This window comes from Schistocerca americana, chromosome 2, assembly GCF_021461395.2.
Source record: "Schistocerca americana isolate TAMUIC-IGC-003095 chromosome 2, iqSchAmer2.1, whole genome shotgun sequence".
Classification (NCBI taxonomy): Eukaryota; Metazoa; Arthropoda; class Insecta; order Orthoptera; family Acrididae; genus Schistocerca; species Schistocerca americana.
Genome location: NC_060120.1, coordinates 967,982,044 through 968,003,103, shown reverse-complemented (window position 1 = coordinate 968,003,103; position 21,060 = coordinate 967,982,044). Strand labels below are relative to the sequence as shown.

Genomic DNA, 21,060 nt, shown 5'->3' with positions numbered 1-21,060 from the left:
CACAGCAACTAGCATAGTGGAGAACATGTGGTGTGCACATGTGGGTTTTTAGGTTAAAGAAATCCCCCCCCCTCTCCCCCCCCCCCCCCCCCCCACTGGATCAAACAGGAAAGAATACTAGCATAGCCTTCAGCTACGTCATTTGCTACGACCTAGCAAGGCGCCATTATCATTTGCTAGTTATCTTGTGATGCATGTACCGTCAGACCGATGTTCACCAATTATGAATAAAAGTTAAGTATTCCGGCAGCTACGTACTTTTCTTGCTAGTGTAATTACTTTACCTGTTCCAGACCTCACGCCAGCCTGCGTGAGCTTAAACGCGTGCCTTTCGGCTTCCTCCAAACCCCGTGAATTGGCTCCTGCCAATTCACAACATATGACGACGAGGATTTTGCGTTCGTATTTGCCCTGATTTACTTGTGTCATGGCTTCGCCACAATCTCCAGATGTACTGTCCGAATTTTATCGCTTACAGAACCAGCAGACGCAGGCCTTGTTGGATGCCCTTGGACAGCTCGTCCAGGGTCAGTGTGCAATGCAAAACAATGCGGCAGCCACCGCTCCACCGCTACCGCAGCCACACCACGCAGTTGCACCACCATTTTGTCCTTTTGATGCGGCACTGGAAAGCTGGACGGAGTGGTCACGCCAATTTGGATTCCATCTCGCCGCCTACAGAATTCAAGGTAACGAGCGGCACCCTTTCTTATTATCGTGCATTGGCGTGTCCACATACCATGTGATAGTCAAATTGTTTCCCCGACGTGACGTAGCAACTCTGTCCTACGAAGAAATTTTGTCTGCATTAGATGCATATTTCAAAGAATCAGTCAATGCAGTTGCCAAACGGTATACGTTCTTTCGTACAAAACGTATGGCCGGTCAGACTAATAGAGAGTGGGTTGCAACCTTGCAAGGCCTTACTAGGGATTGTGCTTTTGAGTGTCAATGTGGACTCCCTTATTCAGATACTATGGTATGTGATGCAATTGCACAGAATGTTTCTGATGTTCGTATATGGAAACAGATTTTGAAACTAGTCAATCCCTCCCTTCAACAAGTGATAGACATATTGGATCGGCAGGACACACTTGACTTTGCTCGGGAATCATTTGAAACTTCACCAGCCGTGTGTCACATTAACCGGCCTGCCGGGCGAGCTGCACGGAACAGTAAACAGTCCTCGCGTCCGGCCGCGCCAAAGCCGCCAAGACCTCAGCCACGTGTCTCACGCAAGCAAGCAAATGCAGTGCTAAAATCATGCCCGCAGTGTGCTACTAGACATTCGCGTGAGAATTGCTTTTTCTGTAATAAAAAGGGACATGTTCAAAGTGTTTGCCAGAAAAAGCTCAGATCAGACACTCACAACCATTCCAGGCCCCTTGCTTCGCGCCGGAATCGGAATCGAACCAAGAATACTCAGGCTCGTGAACCTTCGCCCATGGCAATTCATGTAGTTCATTCCACTCCGCCCAGTGCCACTCTTTCTAACAGTGACTGTGTTCGTCCCACAAATAGTGTGCATCGACATCGCCGGAAATCCCGTCAAGTCGCAAGTTATTCAGTACCAGTGTTAGTTCATATTGCACAAGACAGTCGCTCTTGTCGTCAGCAGGACAGTAAACTTTTTGTAGACTTGGACATTAATGGCGATGTGATACCATTCCAGCTCGATACCGGAGCTGCAGTTTCCTTGATCAATCAAGACACGTACAAACAGCGGGGCACACCTCCGTAGCATGCCGCAAATGTTAAGTTAAATAGTTATTCAGGACAAGCAATCCCTGTGTTAGGACAGTGCAGCCTTCTTGCAACATACAAGGGACAAACAAAACTTGTGTCATTGTACGTCCTGCATTCTTCTTCTGCAGTGAACTTGTCTGGTTTCGATTTATTTCAGTTGTTTAACTTGTCTATAGTCAATCAGGTCCTATCGGTGAACCAGATTGTGCCTTCAGACAGTGTTTCTCGTCTATGTGAAGAGTTTGCAGACATTTTTGCACCGGGCCTTGGTTGCGCTAAGAACTATAAAGCACATTTGGAACTGAAAGTCAACGCGCAACCGAAATTTTTCAGAGCGCGCAATGTTCCCCACGCATTGCGTGATGAGGTCACACGAACATTACATGATTTGGAATCACAAGGTGTGATTGAACGTGCGCAGGCTTCTCTCTGGGCGTCACCGTTAGTAATTTTGCAAAAACCTTCCGGAAAATTGAGACTTTGTGTTGACTTCAAAGCTACAGTGAATCCACAACTAGTGATTGCAACTTTTCCTTTACCCCACCCAGAAGATCTTTTTGACAAACTGTACTTGCAAATACCGGTGGACGAAGAATCCCAGCGCGTTTTAGTGGTTAACACGCATCTTGGTTTGTACTGATTCAAACGACTGCCATTCGGGTGTGCATCCGCCCCTGCTTTGTTTCAGCAATATCTACAAACTGTTTGTGCGTCGGTTCCTACTGCAGCAAACCATCTGGATGATATTGTGATCTCCAGAAAGACAGAAGAAGAACATTTAGCCAATCTCAGAACATTATTTCAGGTCTTGAGCCAAAATGGTCTTCGCTTGCGGAAGGACAAATGTGTGTTTTTTGCTCGTGACTTACCACATCTGGGCCATGTACTCAATGCCCAAGGCATACATCCCAGTCCCGAGCACCTCCGTGCCATACAAGACTTGCCTTCGCCGCAGAATTTGAAGCAGCTACAGAGTGTGCTGGGAAAAATAAATTATTATCATCGCTATGAGCGCCACGCCTCTTCCATTTCAGCTCCGCTTCATCGCTTACGCCGTAAAGGTGTTCCGTTCGTCTGGACGACGGAATGCGAATGCGCCTTTCGCCAGTTGAAATCGGCGTTGCTTTCCAATACTCGCCTTACGCCATTCGATCCCCGGAAGCCCCTTTTGTTGATGGTGGATGCATCGGATTTCGGGATCGGTGCTGTGCTTGCGCACAAAGATGGTTTGCACGATCGCCCTATTGCCTTTGCGTCCAAATTGCTCTCGTCTGCGCAAAGAAATTATTCACAGATCGAGAAAGAAGCTTTGGCTCTCGTATTTGGTGTTACTAAGTTTCATGATTTCTTGTATGGTCGTCACTTTACCATCATCACAGACCACAAACCTTTGACATCGCTTTTTCATCCGAACAAGCCTGTACCTCCACGTACAGCGCAGAAATTCATTTGCTGGTATATTTTCCTCTCGCAGTACTGCTAAGATATCTTGTATCGGTCCACTGCTAAGCACGGAAATGCCGATGCGTTGTCCCGTTTGCCTGTTGCTGCGGATAGTGCATTCGATTCCTCCGAACTTGCTTGCATGTTCATTGATGTGGAAACCAATGACGTGGTCGAATCGTTTCTGATCGATTTTCGTCGTGTAGTTACGGCCACAGCTGCCGACCCTGTCCTTGCTACCGTTCTGCGCTTTGTTGCTACGCAATGGCCCTTGTCAAAGTCACGGATCGAGGATCCGTTGGTTCGTCGATTTTTTGCTCACAAGGAGAGACTTTGTTCGACATGGTGTTTTGCTGTTGCGTTCTGATAATGATCAGTCCAGGGTCGTGGTCCCACGTTCGTTACAGTCCTCTGTCTTACGGCTTCTCCACCAAGGACACTGGGGTATAGTGCGAACGAAACAACTTGCTCGTTAGCACTGTACTTGGTTCGGAATCGATGCTGCGATTACGAATATGTGCTCTTCTTGCATGGCGTGTGCCGAACAACAATCTGCGCCGCCGCGGACATTCTTTGCATGGCCGAAAGCCACTACCCCTTGGCAATGCTTACACATCGATTTTGCTGGTCCATTCTGGAATGCTCGATGGTTGGTTGTGGTAGATTCATTCAGTAATTTTCCTTTTGTTGTCCGGATGTCTTCCACGATGTCATCTGCCACCATCCAAGCTTTATCCGCTATCTTTTGCATTGAAGGTCTTCCACAGACTATTGTTTCCAACAATGGCCCACAATTCATGTCCACAGAATTTCAGTCATTCTGCAAGGCCAATGGTATTCAACATCTGACGTCTGTGCCGTTTTCGCCACAGTCAAACGGTGCCGCTGAACGATTGGTCAGGACTTTCAAGTCCCAGATGTTGAAGTTGCGAGAGTCACATTCTCGGGAGGACGCGTTATTGCTCTTTTTGTCCTGGTATCGCTCTCAGCCCCGAGATGGTCGCTCGCCGGCTGAGTTGCTCCACGGTCGCCCTCATCGCACCTTGATGTCTTTGCTACATCCGCCGCATCAGGTTACTGTGCAGCGGCAGACACCTGCTTTTGCCCCAGGCGACGTTGTATACTATCGCAACTATCGTGGTTCACGGCGTTGGCTCGCAGGGCGCATTCTTCGCTGCCTCGGCCGCGCTATGTATCTTGTTTTGGGGGCCTCTGGTGAGGTGCGTCGGCATCTCAATCAGCTGCACCTCTGTCGTTGCATGGGTTCTGCCGCTCCCCGTCTGCTTTCAGCGACGGTGCCGTCCGGTCAGCGCCCTGGGGACCCATCTACTGGCTCGCGTCATCCCCGGGTGTTACCGACGCTGCCTTCCATTTTGCCCCATGGCGACGCACCGCCACCTGTTCTCCCGCCGGGCACGCCCGCAGTGGACGCGTCACTGCAACCGCCGGGTGCCTCCCTGGGTCATGCGCCGTCGATCGCTTCCCGTGACCAGCTGTCCTCCGACTTGGCAGTTTTGCTCGCTCCGGACCACATGGCGTCTTCGCCCGTCGGGTGCCCCAACCCGATGGAGGTCGACCCTTCGGCCCCTCCTGTCTCTCTACGGGCGCATACACCGCATGTTGGCATGCACCCTGGACTAGGTTTTCAGGCGTTTCCTAGCTCCCCTCGGACCGAATGGCAGGGTGCGGGTGGCACAGCCTCGCCTGTTGTTAGGCTCCCCACCTCGTCGCATACGTCAACATGGGGTCCTCCCCACGGCGGGCAGAAGCCTTATAACACAACCGTACGCCGATTTGCGGAGGAGAAATGTGGTGTCACCGCCAGACACCACACTTGCTAGGTGGTAGCCTTTAAATCGGCTGCGGTCCGTTAGTATACGTCGGACCCGCGTGTCGTCACTATCAGTGATTGCAGACCGAGCGCCGCCACACGGCAGGTCTAGAGAGACTTCCTAGCACTCGCCCCAGTTGTACAGCCGACTTTGCTAGCGATGGTTCACTGACAAATTACGCTCTCATTTGCCGAGACGATAGTTAGCATAGCCTTCACCTACGTCATCTGCTACGACCTAGCAAGATGCCATTATCATTTGCTAGTTATCTTGTGACGCACGTACCGTCAGACCGATGTTCACCAATTATGAATTAAAGTTAAGTATTCCGGCAGCTACGTACTTTTCTTGCTAGTCTAATTACTTTACCTGTTCCAGACCTCACGCTAGCCTGCGTGAGCTTAAACGTGTGCCTTTCGGCTTCCTCCTAGTGGCTTGGCTGTCGCCAAGTCACAACAAATACCATCCTCATTAATTAAAGAGAGTAGTACCTGTTATGGTAGACAGGAGAAACAAAATGTTAATACAGTATTAGTTGACCATAGAAGCATCGATGGAAAGGCCCGAGAACTCATTTTGGTTTCAAACAGTAACAATGATCACATGATACTAAGGACAGAACGCTGACTGAAGTCAGCTGTTTACAGCAGTGAAATTCTGACCAGAATGACTGTCACAGAGATAGACTGAATACTGGTTGTGGATGCACATGTATGCCTGTAAAAAGTATAACATTCTGAATGTGAAACAATTTAGGTGAAGAAAAGTGTCAAAAGAGGATCAAACATGGCCACTGGATGCTTTTACAGACCGCACTAACTCGTTGGAACTGAAATCAAACATGCAGCGGCAGCTCGTTTATACACCGACCGTGTGTCCACCAAGCGTGTGCAAACGTAACTGCCCTCTGTTTCAAGGCACAACAGCACACCGGTGGTGAAAGCTCACGGAAACAATAAACTGATATCAAACACTATTGACAGCTTTTGATGAGCAAAGCAAGGACCGTTGTTTCTTAATGTCAGACAGAACAGGGTTCCAACTCTTACTTATAGGATAACCCTTATCTCTGTTTATAATATTGTCAGACAGGCCAGATTTTAATGGCTTCTTTCACAACACAGCCCCAATACTGTGGTGCAGGGGCAACCACTTGTGTCTTATCATACAATATTTTACGGCCTTCAGTAAGACAATGTTCCACCATTGCAACAATCCTGGATCGTACAAATCATTTGTCCAACATAGGCTTTCCCATATTGGCAGGGAATCTTGTAGACCCCAGGCTTTCTCAAATCCAGATCACCCTTCACTGAGCCTAGCAGAGCTCTGGTCTTAGCTGGCAGATGGAACACACTTTTAACATCAAATTTCTTTAAAATTCTTCTTATTTTTGAAGATACGCTCCCTATAAAAGGTAGGATGGCCATCAATTTGCTTGTATCTTCTGTTGATTCCTGCGAAGGTCCAATCTGTAGAGCATGACGGATCCGATTGTCAGATAAACACTATGTCCTAATGTCCCATCATCCCTCCTGTAGACCAAGACACCTAAAAACGGAAGTTTTCCATCCTTTTCAACTTCCATCGTGAACTTAATATTGGAATGATCTCACTGATGGAAGTCATCTGTGACATCAAACACTGCCATGATTTTTTTCCTGTGTTAGCCACTTTTATCAGAATTTCATGTGCAAGAAATGAACTGTTGATATGAAGTTATTAAAAAAATGTTTGTATAGTTTAATCCAGGTTTCCATTGGAGCAAACAAGTTAACTAGCACAAGCAAAAGAGAAATCTGTCTGATTTAACCCGTAGGCCTCTTGCAGGTCTCCTTCCTCAGTTACCTAATCGTAAAATGGAGCCCTGCAGTTTAATGTGGAATCCGAACCACTCCAACATCTGTGAGAAGTGAATGCTCAGTTAAAAATCATAGTGAAAAAGTTGTGGTTGGAATGAAATTTGATCCCGCATGCTCTGGATCACGAAGCATGTGCTTTGCCACTAGAACATTTTTGTTTTAGAAAAAAAATAATTTACAGTATGGCCATTAGACCCTACATTCATAGTGGAAACACTAGCTTTGTCATCTCCCGAGTTGATGTTTGACGTCAGTATTTAGTGTTCTGTTTATAAATTTCCCTTCAACGGCGATGAGAAGCCATGGAAAAATGGCAGATGATATACAAGGGAAATTTTAGACCAGTGCTAAGGAGAGATAGGGATGCAATTCTGTGTAAACTTTACGATCTCCATGCATGTCACACTTCCATACAGACTGACACACTTAAATCCTTCCTTCCCGGCACTATTTTGCATACTCAGTCAGGAACAGTGCACTCACCATGCAAATTATATCCTCAGTGAATAGCAAAGTTTAGCATTGTGGCTCTAACAAGACTGAGTTGTATCCTAAGATCCAAAAACTAAAAACTAATAACACAGTGTTCATAGGCAATGTTTGCTACCTCGTGTTCTCTTCCGTTCCTCCTAGTATAAACAATTCTACCCATATACAAGCGAATGGTGGTGAATTTTCTTGCAAATGTTCATTTGCATGTGTTCGCTTCCATTCCCTCCATTGTAAACAAGGTTTTAGGTGCTTAAAATTGGTGTCTGTGAACTCTGGATAATTTGCTAGCGGCACTGCATAAGCGATTGGCCGAGTCATGCATTAGGCGGGCAGGGCTGTACAAACTGCTGTTATAAGCTGTTCTTTGTGAGGAAAAAAATATGTAACTTTAGCATTTTTTACAAAATACTTGCAATGCCTCTTAGCAGCTAAAATTTTGGCAGTGCACCCCTTTTGTTGTCTTCTTCCTGTGTAAAAAATTTGAGGGTAGGTTTTGACATGTCTTACTGAACCATTCCCTTGTCAGTTCACTCCTCAATCCAACTATGATCCATCTCCACTGTCCCCAGATCACTCCCTGTTAACTTTCCAGAACTTCTTAACCTTGAAGCTTGCCTCACTATCATTCCCAAAATACCTTAATATGCAAACTAACCTCACATCTGCAGAAAGAACCACAATCCAACATCTAAAAACTGATGCTTACCTTATACCTGCTGACATAGGGTTCACCACTGCTGTTTTGAACCGCAAGGCTTACCTAGCAGCATGACTGCACCACTTCAAAGATGGCTACATCAGTACTTCCATCCACACCAAACCTACCAACCGCAGCAATTTGACAGCTGTCACCCATTCCATACTATACCACAACATCCCTTCCATAAAGCCCAGACACTTGCGGCCTTTGCATCTGTAGCGATAAGCGGTTCCTCTCGAAATATTCTGAGGGTTTCACTGAGGCCTTCAGAAACTGTAATTACCCTCCTAACCTTGTACAAAAACAGATCTTAGTCACCTACCACCTCCCAAAGACCCACTGTCTGGCCACAGAGGAATAGTCCCCTCACGACTCAGTACCACCCAGGACTGGAGCAACTGAATCACATTCTCCACCAGGGTTTTGGCTACCTTTTGTCATGCCCTGAAGTGAGGAATGTCCAACCCATTATCCTTCCAAGCCCTCCCACACTGGTATTCCACCACCCGTCGAACCTACGCAATATCCTTGTCCATCCCTACACAACCCCTGCTCCCTACCCCTTGCCTCATAGCTCATATCCCTGTAACAGACATAGGTGCAAGAACTGTCCTATACATCCTCCCAGCACCACCTACTCCAGTCCAGTCACAGGCATCACCTATCCCAACAAAGGCAGGGCTACCTGTGTAACCAGTCCTGTTATCTACAAGCTAAGCTGCAACCCTATGCTGCATTCTATGTTGACATGACAACCAACAAGCTGTCTGTCCACATGAATGGCCACCAACAAACTATGGCCAAGGAACAGCTGGACCACTCAGTTACTGAGCACAGTGTTCAACATGACGTTCTTCATTTCAATGACTGCTTCACAGCCTGTGGCATCTGGATCCTTCCCACCAACACCAGCTTTTCTGGAATGCGCAGGTGGGAACTCTCCCAGCAATATATCCTATGTTCCTATAACCCTCCTGACTTCAACCTTTGTTAGTCATTGTCCTTTAGCCGTCGGCACACGGACCATGCTAGCGAACGTTAATGTTGAGTGTGCCAAGTTCAACGTTCTGCTGAACGCTCAGGAACGATGGGACTTGTGCATACGGTATGTGAGCCCCAACGTGGTATACGCGATCGCAACGCACTCAAGCGGCACTCTAGCTCATAAATCACACAGTTTACTCAATGGGCTCTGCAGATGATGAAGAAATTGATGAAATGTATGATGAGATAAAAGAAATTATTCAGGTAGTGAAGGGAGACGAAAATTTAATAGTCATGGGTGACTGAAATTCGAGAGTAGGAAAAGGGAGAGAAGGAAACATATAGTAGGTGAATATGGATTGGGGGTAAGAAATGAAAGAGGAAGCCATCTGGTAGAATTTTGCGCAGAGCATAACTTAATCATAGTTAACACTTGGTTCAAGAATCATAAAAGAAGGTTGTAAACATGGAAGAATCCTGGAGATACTAGAAGGTATCAGATAGATTATATAATGGTAAGACAGAGATTTAGGAACCAGGTTTTAAATTGTAAGACATTTCCAGGGGCAGATGTGGACTCTGACCACAATCTATTGGTTATGAACCGTAGATTAAAACTGAAGAAACTGCAAAAAGGTGGGAATTTAAGGAGATGGGACCTGGATAAACTGACTAAACCAGAGGTTGTACAGAGTTTCAGGGAGGCCATAACGGAACAATTGACAGGAATGGGGGAAAGAAATACAGTAGAAGAAGAATGGGTAGCTCTGAGGGATGAAGTAGTGAAGGCAGCAGAGGATCAAGTAGGTAAAAAGACGAGGGCTAGTAGAAATCCTTGGGTAACAGAAGAAATACTGAATTTAACTGATGAAAGAAGAAGATATAAAAATGCAGTAAATGAAGCAGGCAAAAAGGAATACAAACACCTCAAAAATGAGATCAACAGTAAGTGCAAAATGGCTAAGCAGGGATGGCTAGAGGGCAAATGTAAGGATGTAGAGGCTTATCTCACTAGGGGTAAGATAGATACTGCCTACAGGAAAATTAAAGAGACCTTTGGAGAAAAGAGAACCACTTGTATGAATATCAAGAGCTCAGATGGAAACCCAGTTCTAAGCAAAGAAGGGAAAGCAGAAAGGTGGAAGGAGTATGTAGAGGGTCTATACAAGGGTGATGTACTTGAGGACAATATTATGGAAATGGGAGAGAATGTAGATGAAGATGAAATGGGAAATACGATACTGCGTGAGGAGTTTGACAGAGCACTGAAAGACCTGAGTCGAAAAAAGGCCCCGGGAGTAGACAACATTCCATTAGAACTACTGACAGCCTTGGGAGAGCCAGTCCTGACAAAACTCTACCATCTGGAGAGTAAGATGTATGAGACAGGTGAAATACCCTCAGACTTCAAGAAGAATATAATAATTCCAATCCCAAAGAAAGCAGGTGTTGACAGATGTGAAAATTACCGAACTATCAGTTTAATAAGTCACGGATGCAAAATACTTACACGAATTCTTTACAGACGAATGGAAAAACTGGTAGAAGCCGACCTCAGTAAAGATCAGTTTGGATTCCGTAGAAATATTGGAACACGTGAGGCAATGCTGACCTTACAACTTATCTTAGAAGAAAGATTAAGGAAAGGCAAACCTACGATTCTAACATTTGTAGACTTAGAGAAAGCTTTTGACAAAGTTGACTGCAATACTCTCTTTCAAATTCTAAAGGTGGCAGGGGTAAAATACAGGGAGCGAAAGGCTATTTACAATTTGTACAGAAACCAGGTGGCAGTTATAACAGTCGAGGGGCATGAAAGGGAAGCAGTGGTTGGGAAGGGAGTGAGACAGGGTTGTAGCCTTTCCCCGATGCTATTCAATCTGTATATTGAGCAAGCAGTAAAGGAAACAAAAGAAAAATTCGGAGTAGGTATTAAAATCCATGGAGAAGAAATACAAATTTTGAGGTTCGCCGATGTCATTGTAATTCTGTCAGAGACAGCAAAGAACTTGGAAGAGCAGTTGAATGGAATGGACAGTGTTTTGAAAGGAGGGTATAAGATGAACATCAACAAAAGCAAAATGAGGATAATGGAATGTAGTCGAATTAAGTCGGGTGATGCTGAGGGAATTAGATTAGATTACACTTAAAGTAGTAAAGGAGTTTTGCCAATTGGGGAGCAAAATAACTGATGATGGTTGAAGTAGAGAAGATATAAAATGTAAACTGGCAATGGCAAGGAAAGCGTTTCTGAAGAAGAGAAATTTGTTAACATCGAGTATAGATTTAAGTGTCAGGAAGTTGTTTCTGAAAGTATTTGTATGGAGTGTAGCCACGTATGGAAGTGAAACATGGACGATAAATAGTTTGGATAAGAAGAGAATAGAAGCTTTTGAAATGTGGTGCTACAGAAGAATGCTGAAGATTAGATGGGTAGATCACATAACTAATGAGGAGGTACTGAATAGAATTGGGGAGAAGAGGAGTTTTTGGCACAACTTGACAAGAAGAAGGGACCGGTTGGTAGGGCATGTTCTGAGGCATCAAGTGATCACAAATTTAGCATTGGAGGGCAGCGTGGAGGGAAAAATCGTAGAGGGAGACCAAGAGATGAATACACTAAGCAGATTCAGAAGGATGTAGGTTGCAGTAAGTACTGGTAGATGAAGAAGCTTGCACAGGATAGCGTAGCATGGAGAGCTGCAACAAACCAGTCTCAGGACTGAAGACCACAACAACAAACAACTCAACGGGCGCGCGTAAAATTCCCACATTAGCTCTATTATATGTACATTTCCTCAATCATCCTCGAAAAGGAAAGTACCATGTCCAATCAATAAGGACACAGGCTTATAAAAGTACCATTACAAACAGTGCGTTACAAATTGGAATACTTCTGTGCATAAGATAAACATTATTTCATCATTCCCACATTTTAGTAAAACCCCAAGGTCAGTCTTACTTGATCACTGTTCCTACCCAGTTGCAGAATCTTTGCAACATGTGGATTACGAAGCGTAAAAGAAAAAGAGCAAATTATCTTTATGCAAGTAGCACAAGCTGTCCTGTGGATTAAGACAATCAGTCACCACTCAAAAAAAGGTGAACTTATATTTACATAACATCAGATATTGTAGAATATACTTATATTACACTAACAATAAAGTATCAGAACCTAAAAAAAATGCGAATGTTAGGAAAAAAAAATTTGGGAGTGTCAAGACATGAACCACCGCCCCCACAAACAATGCACCATATGACAGCGACACTATTCATTACGCTAAACCAACAATACACCTATTGCATCTACTCATATTATGTTACCCCTTGCTGAAAACCTTTAACGTAGATATGTTACTAATTGAAATTTAATTATAACAAACTGTACCAAGAACAATGCGTTTTGGGTGGATCTTCAGTGTGTCGCTGCCTTCAAACAGCCTCTTCTCATAATACGCAAGTTACAATAATTCTTTTGTCACGTATATAATGTTTCTCATTATTTTATTGGAACGAATTACACAGTTAACAACGGATTTTCCAGTGATTCTCAATTTGCTGGTTCTCAGAAACGGCATATATACATATAGGCTTGAAATGAATGAATATATGGTGCCTCACAACTCTGTACTGAAGGGAGACGGCGCGCTTGTGACGTAGGTAGCGTTGTGCCATCTCATTGGTCAACGCTCAGATGCACGCTCAGAATATCTGACATGCCAGATATTGCTCTGCACGTTCGGAAAGACTCCCGAGCGTGCTGCTCCACGACATGACGTCAGAAACTCGGCATGCTCAACACTCAACGTTTGGATGCACGGTCCGTGTGTCGACGGCTTTACCTATCTAGGCCCTTCCCTGTTCCCATTCCAGCACTACACAGCCTCTATTCCAATATGCACCCACTTCTCTCCTTTTCTGCTATCCCCCCCCCCCCTCCCCTGCTCTCTGTCAAAGCTATCAACTGCACCTAGCTGCCCTACCCCCTCTCCACCTCGTCTATGTACATTCCCACAAGCAGCTTTTTATCGTCCTCCCTACCCGGACACTGTGGTCATGTTGATGACTTGCTTTTCTGCATCTGCTTCTGCGCGTGCGCGCGCGTGTGTGTGTGTGTGTGTGTGTGTGTGTGTGTGTGGAAAGCACACAATACTGTGAAAAAAGCATGATCTGGGAAACCTTTCAAAAAAGAAGAATTAAAAGGCTGACTATGAAAAGAATAAAGGGAGTGTAAGAAGGAAGTGCGAGCTGTGTAAAAGTAGGAGAAGGAAAGGCAGACTGGTTAGAACATAAAAATGGGCTGAAGCAATGGAGTGCACTATTCCCAGATAGATGATTTAATGGTGTGAGGAAATGGAAAGGGACAAGGTATAAGAAAGGCTAAATATATGGGGGGACGCAGTGGAACAGTATGGATTGAAATTTATGCAAACAAGTGTGAAGGGATAAGATGTGAGTGGTGATTGATATAATTAGAGAGCAAGTACTAGGGGGTATAATGAAGACAATGGCAGGAATGATAAAGAGATTACTGAAAGGGGAAGGAAAGGCAAGTGCACGGAACCCTGCAGCGTGTAAGAAGCTAGGTTTGGAGGAAGGATGTACCACCCAAAAGCAAGCACATTATGCTACAATACCCACACATGCTTCAGAAATGTGTGTAATAACGAAAAGGCAGGGCAGAATACAGGCTTGTGGGACAAAATTTCAAAGAAAGAAGAGTAAGGAAGGTGACGTTGAGAGAAATTGTAAAAGACAAGTCTTCGTAAGAGAGCATAGAAAAGACAAGGTTATGATGGTATGAGCATGTTAAAAGAATGGGAACTAGAAAGACACTGAGACAGGCTCACGAACTGATGGTAGGAGGCACGAGACCTAGAGGGATATCGACAGACGAATGGATCGCTGGATAGAAGGAATGTGTGACAATGAGAGGAGAAGACAGAAAACTGGAGAGAGAAACATGGTGGAAGGAAGGGAAGGATGGAGAGGCTTATATCCCAAAAAGATCCAGCCAGGGACTGAAACTTTATAGAGGATGATGATTATAACTTAGGAGATTAGAGGATGATGATTATAACTTAGGAGATATCAATGCATCCTTTTTTTTCCTGTTACCTCAGGCAATGATTTGTATATGTCACCCTGTAACAGGCTCTGTAAGTCATTTCAATGATGAAGGAGAGGCAAGGGCATACCCCCACCAATACAATGATGACTAGTAAAGCAAATTGGCGTTCAAACCAACCTTCCGGTTGATGACACTTTTAGTTCAGTTTTGTTTACAGTAACAAGCAATAGCCGGTAAATTCATCTACAATACTGACACAGCATCATACAAACAGGTAAACCAATAATGGAAACTATCTCTCTTCATCCAGTCAGATCATGCAAATAATATGGAAGTAATAACTCAAGCGTTTTTCACTATCAATTTACACTGCAAAATATTTCATGAAATGCTTAGTAACAAATCTGTCACAGTTGCAGTACATAAATACTGCAACAAATTTCTTAGCAAACATTTCACAAAATATTAAAAAAGTTGCTGCTCCTGTGTCACCAAAACTTTGAAACTGAAAAGATGATGGGAACTGCAAAAGCTTATTTATTGTAACAAAGAAATAAACTGTTTTAAAATGCAGTCTAAATGCATTCCTGAATTAGGCTACACGAAATTTATAGATATTCCAGATTCTTAATCTCCTTTTGATTTAATACTCTTGTATTTAACACCATAAATAATAAGTACCTGAGGTTCAAACCCCATGTCGAACATTCTATCGGCTTCATCCAGAACAACATATGTTACACGTCTTAGGTTGGTTACTCTTCCTGCGAAGAAGAAATGCAAACATTAGGCATCTAAATATTAAAGAGAGGAAACACTGAAGAGAAAAAAAGACATATCAAAAGATATAAATTATATAACATGTTACATTACAAACAATGGAATAATTGAAAAGTGTGACAGGCTATTACCTAGCTTCCAGAACTGTTACTTACTTCCTCTGGAAGGAAAGAGTTATACGTTTGGGAAGGAGTGCAGGGTACTCAGGTCCCTGGTTAAAATATACTGTTTTCTTTGTGCTCACTACAGCTGTGTTCCTGTTGGCTGCTTGAGTGACCTACCCCTTCCCTTGCCAAAACCTGTCCCTCTTTTCCTGCCAGATGAAGGAATAATAATTTCCAAAAGGTGAGTAATACTAATTTTTTAATGTGTCTATTAGTAGTACTTTAATAATACTTCCTCAAGGTAAGCATTGATCAGACAGTCTTGTAATTTTACAATTATCTCAAGTTAATTCTTATTTTGATACAAACAATGTAAGGAGTAATAGTAATCACACTTACTGTGTAGTTGAGACCCTGAGAAGGTAATAGGTGTCCCCTCCCCCCCATCCACAAACACAAACACAAACACACACACACACACACACACACACACACACACACACACACACACACACACACAGCAAGGGAGAGACAGAGGGGGAGGGAGAGGGAGAGAGGGGGGGGGAGAGGGGGGAGAGCGGGAGAAGGGGATTGGGGAGGAGGGAACAAATGAAGGGTAGTCACCTCAGCAGCTGCCTAGTGCCAGCCTTTGAAGACTCACTGCTATAGGGTGCAGAGGCCAGAAGATCCTGTTCCGCAAGACATACAGAGGTGTCAGCATTCTCACTGGGTGAGCATGTGGATTTCAGGGCAGAAAAATGGTAGGCGGAGCGCACTGACGAAACGCAGGGCGGCTGGGTGAGCGTATCACGCAGCGACACCATTCAAGAGGACTTCCGACTTGGGAAGGGGAAGATGGTTTGACTTTGTTTGATTTCTTAGAGCCTTTGCAGGTGACAGGTGAAGACTCAGATGTTTGTCAGCTGGAAGGACATAAGAACTCTTCACAGGAGTAAGACTTTTATCCATTGTGGATGTGGAACACTGCGACTGTGGTGTGAAAAGGTTTTCAGAAATTACTGCAACCAGTCGCCTTTTATGTAGATGTATTTTATTTAACCATGACCGGTTTCGAGCTGCCTAGCAACTCATCATCAGATGGTATATACATTTAGTGCTTTTTTGTAACCATTGTGTGGGTGGTTGAGTATCTGTGGCTAGACAGAAACGAGAACAAATAATCGCTACATGTGGTACAGTAACACGAAATATTTACAGCATAATTTATGTTTAACGTATAAGAACAAATAATCACTACATGTGGTACAGTTACATGAAATATTTACAGTTTAATTTACGTTTTGAGGTGTTACTTACAGATAAATCTTTCTGCAGGTATATATATATCTCTTTTAGGACGTATTTTTGAAACCATTGTGTCTTGTTTTTCACAACTTTCACAAGTTAAAACTTTCACTAGATGTATATTACTTTTATGAGGCACTGTTGGAAACATATATCTTGTTTTTCGTAAACATCGCTGAACACACTTAGCCACAGATACGAATACAGGATTTACACATTATAAACAAGCCAAAGATTGCAATATAACTACAGTATCAAAGATTTCAAGTTGACCAGAGGCATTATTAGTCATCACACACACTGACAAGAGATTTGTCTTTATTACATAGAAAATAAATGTAAATTAGCTTAAACTAGTAAAATGTTTATTTATAAATTAACTGTGCAATTTTAACAGGTATATAAAAAACTAGATTTTTTACATGGCTTGTTTATAATGTGTAAATCCTGTATTCGTATCTGTGGCTAAGTGTGTTCAGCGATGTTTACGAAAAACAAGATATATGTTTCCAACAGTGCCTCATAAAAGTAATATACATCTAGTGAAAGTTTTAACTTGTGAAAGTTGTGAAAAACAAGACACAATGGTTTCAAAAATACGTCCTAAAAGAGATATATATATACCTGCAGAAAGATTTATCTGTAAGTAACACCTCAAAACGTAAATTAAACTGTAAATATTCATGTAACTGTACCACATGTAGTGATTATTTGTTCTTATACGTTAAACATAAATTATGCTGTAAATATTTCGTGTTACTGTACCACATGTAGCGATTATTTGTTCTCGTTTCTGTCTAGCCACAGATACTCAACCACCCACACAATGGTTACAAAAAAGCACTAAATGTATATACCATCTGATGATGAGTTGCTAGGCAGCTCGAAACCGGTCATGGTTAAATAAAATACATCTACATAAAAGGCGACTGGTTGCAGTAATTTCTGAAAACCTCTTCACAGGAGTATTTCTGTCCTTTCCGGCCTGCCAGTTGTGTAGTAGGTGATTTCGCAGCCAGAGGCAAGGATTTGGTGGCTTGTTGCACAGCTGGAGGAGAAGGAGACGGAGATGCTATTGTGATACTGGGTGATTTTACAATTGCCATGCTGAATTTGACCTCACAAGTCTGCATGGGCATGTCCTTCACAGGGCAATGTGTAGTAGCAAGAATGGAACTTTGTCAGATCGTAAAATGCAGGGGTTTTGACTAGTGCACAATATGGTTGTGAGAATTCATCTGATGCTGAGCTGGTTGGTGGTCATGCCAATATGAAAACGATGCAGAAGTCACAGCAAAGTTGACATATGAGAAGCATGTTTTCACAGGTGGTCCTCTTCTGATGGGATTCTCAAGCATACTGCTGAGGACAATATACTCAACATCAAATTATTTCCCTCCTGTAGCAGATTTTCTGACTGCACAGATGGGAACTGTCCAAAGAACATACCTTTCTATCCACCCTCCTGGTCTCAATATTACCTAGCCTCTGGCTAACACCCACGCCTACCTGTTCCCATCCCTCCCCCTTCACTCTAGTTCGATCCAGCTATCCATTCATCTATATCCACACTGTGTTGTCCATGGTCTCCCTCTTTAATTACCCTTACTTGTCTCCACCCTCCCCCCCCCCCCCCAAAAAAAAAAACCCTTACCACCACTTCATCATGTGCCAGATGAAACTTCCTCTGCCTATGCCAGTGCAACCTTTCTGTTGCCACAGTCCCATCCCCTTTCTTTGCTGCTTCTGTCTGCTTAGATATCGCTGTCCATTACCTTCACACTATAGTCAGATCAAATTTATTTGTTAACCAATATTTCACACTTTATAACCAAATTATCTAATCAGAACTCTCAAAATCACAAGTAAACTGTCCACCATTGTAAATATTTCACAACATTTGCCATGTATGAGTAGTGCACACCAGTGGACGCACTCAAAGGTCATTTAAAAACTGGATGCTAACTCCTGTCTGCAGGAACAGCCTGTGCACTGTTGACTAAATCTTAAGTGACAGGCAGCTGGTAGCTACTGTGACAATGCTGTAGTTGCATGCAAGAGCTACTAACATCTATTTACACAATCTTTTAGTTGCTTACACAAATATCTAGTTTGCACACACACACACACACACACACACAAACACACACACACACATTTCTGAGAATCAGAATTGACCTTTCTGAATAATTTCTTTTTCTTTTTTTCCTTCACAGGATGAAACAAATTTCCCTTTCAGCTGTATTTTTTATTATATTATTCTGCTTAAAATGTAACTGATTTCAGGGCAATAGGACCGATCCTCAGGCACCAGTTACAGGTGGTTTTTATATGTCAGTTGTTCACATAGATAGCAGTTTTGCCTGGCTCGACGAAGACGTAACTGGGCTGAACCTTGAAGATTGTTGTAGATACAAAAATGCCAAACATATTATATGTCAACTCTTGCTGTACAGTGCAGAAACCTGGCCATGAAGATGGGGGAAAAATGTAAGGTGTCAACAAGAGAAATGAAGTTTTTTTTTTGAGGAGACAAACAGATGCAAAAATGGAAAGAAGTGAGAAATAAAAGAGTTAGGAAGATAACGTTTGAGGAACACACACAAGAGAGGAAAAAAGCTTAAAATTTATGGACATGTGAAGAGAATGGATGAGATGATGATGCTGAGGAAGAAGCACAAGATGAAGATGGAGGACAAGAAACCAATGGAAAGGTCAAGGTACAGGTGGCTAAAAGGAGTGGAAGAATGCATTCAGACACACAAGAAAACTGGGCCAAAATAGGGTCAGAGAGGTGGTGGGGAGACAGGAGAAGATGGAGAGGCTTGTGCTCCATGCTGATCCTTCCAGTAACATGACTGTACAAGGTGATGTTGGTGTTGGTGGTGGTGGTGGTGGTGGTGGTAGTGGTGGTGGTGATGACGATGATGATGATGATGACAATGATGACAACGAGGATAAAGGCGACTACGATTATGCAGACATGCTAGTGAATGATTTTGTTGTTTGAATGAATGATTTGGTGGGGTTTTGCAAATTTTGACTATATGGAACACCTGTAATATGCCGAGGACTCTCGAATTAATTACACAGTACCGTATTTACTCGAATCTAAGCCGTACTCAAATCTAAGCCGCACCTGAAAAATGAGACTCGAAATCAAGGAAAAAAATTTTTCCCGAATCTAAGCCGCACCCGAAATTTGAGACTCGAAATTCAAGGGGAGAGAAGTTTTAGGCCGCACCTCCAAATTGAAACAAAGTTGCCCATTATAATATGAGACACAATTTAGGTCGAATGAATGACGATACAGCTACAGTAGTTTGGTTTGAGTCGTAAGCTTAGCAGTTAAGCTTTACCAGGTAGCCATTGCTATGCGTTAGGCGCTCCATCTGTATTTATACGGGTACCTTTCCTTTTTCACGTGCTTTGTCTGGTTTGAATTGATTGCTTATTTTTCTTTGATCTGATAAGTCCCGTTCCCTTTGTTATAGGTGTTTACGTCATTCTAAGCTGAAAATACATTACTGTATTGCGTCATGCATTGTTTGTCGCTTTCTGATAATGAGTGTTTACGACCTGTCACCGCTCGCCGCATGGTTTGTTTTTGTGCACGGTACCGCCGCTTACAAATTTTTTTTTTTTTTCCTTTTTTCTTTTTTTAAAAAGAGGAATCGTCTCAGTAGCGAAACAATGGCAAGAGACTGCTATTTGTTGTTACTTACACTGCTGCTTTCTTTGATAATGATCAACAAGAATCAAATAATAGACTGCGTATGATAGACGATGTTCTGAACGAGAGTTTAGCGAAAAATTTTCTCCATTCGAAAATCTTTGCTGACGGCACTTTAGTACATTACATTCTGCACATAAATTAGTCATCTTAGATTTAAAAATCTAATAAATTGCCGTGCTTCATTTCTGACCGCATCACTATTAGGCATAAGAATAATACAAATATAAACATGACATGATATGTGTATTCTTCCGCGTTTGCTGTTGTCTCACTCTATTTTCGAAGTTTATTAGGCAGACAGGATTTAAATGAGATAGCTGCAAATACGAAAGAATACATGACAAAATGATTATATTCGTATTATTCTTATGGTGAAGAGAATACTGCATGTGATTCACAATTCATAAAAGTTCTTATTAGCAACCATCTCGTCTCACAGGTAGGAAAAAACTCAGAACGTAGAGTTTCCCATATTGACAAACATACCAAACAGTTTTGCCAGTCGGATTTTCGTAGTACACTGAAATGCTGCTATATTCGAAGATGAACAATACGAAATTTGTATTTACTTTGTTGGATAATGTATGAAAATGCAGTGGTCGAAATTCGGGGTGGAGAAAAAAGCTCGTCTTCCATTTTTTTTTTAAATTTATTTACTGATGCAGTGGTTTTGGCGCCAGTATTTATCTTTGTGCCTGCAAAGCATGCCTATGTAGTGCTACATATATTCGACAGCAGAAGTTAGTTGTGGTGGCACCTACCAACATTTTTTAGTACTTTGCACTCGATTCTAAGCCGCAGGCGGTTTTTTGGATTTGAAAAACCGGAAAAAAGTGTGGCTTAGATTCGAGTAAGTACGGTAAACTGAACAGCATAACAAACACAGCTGAAACGAAACTATGTTTCATACCACTAAATAACCAGCACACACCTACTGTTACTCCATCTATAATGGAGTTTACTTACAATATATAAGGCTACGAGAGTTATTTGTTACAAGAAAGG

At 42.9% G+C, this 21,060-nt stretch overlaps 1 protein-coding gene across 1 annotated transcript in view; it reads right to left on the bottom strand.

The window, feature by feature from the left end:
• LOC124596226 (probable ATP-dependent RNA helicase DDX46) overlaps positions 1–21,060 on the bottom strand; it is a 172,767-nt gene that overhangs the window by 42,856 nt on the left and 108,851 nt on the right. Inside the window, exon 12 of the mRNA XM_047135284.1 lies at positions 14,812–14,894. Coding sequence (XP_046991240.1) covers positions 14,812–14,894 — 83 coding nt within the window. The remainder of the gene's footprint in view (positions 1–14,811; positions 14,895–21,060) is intronic.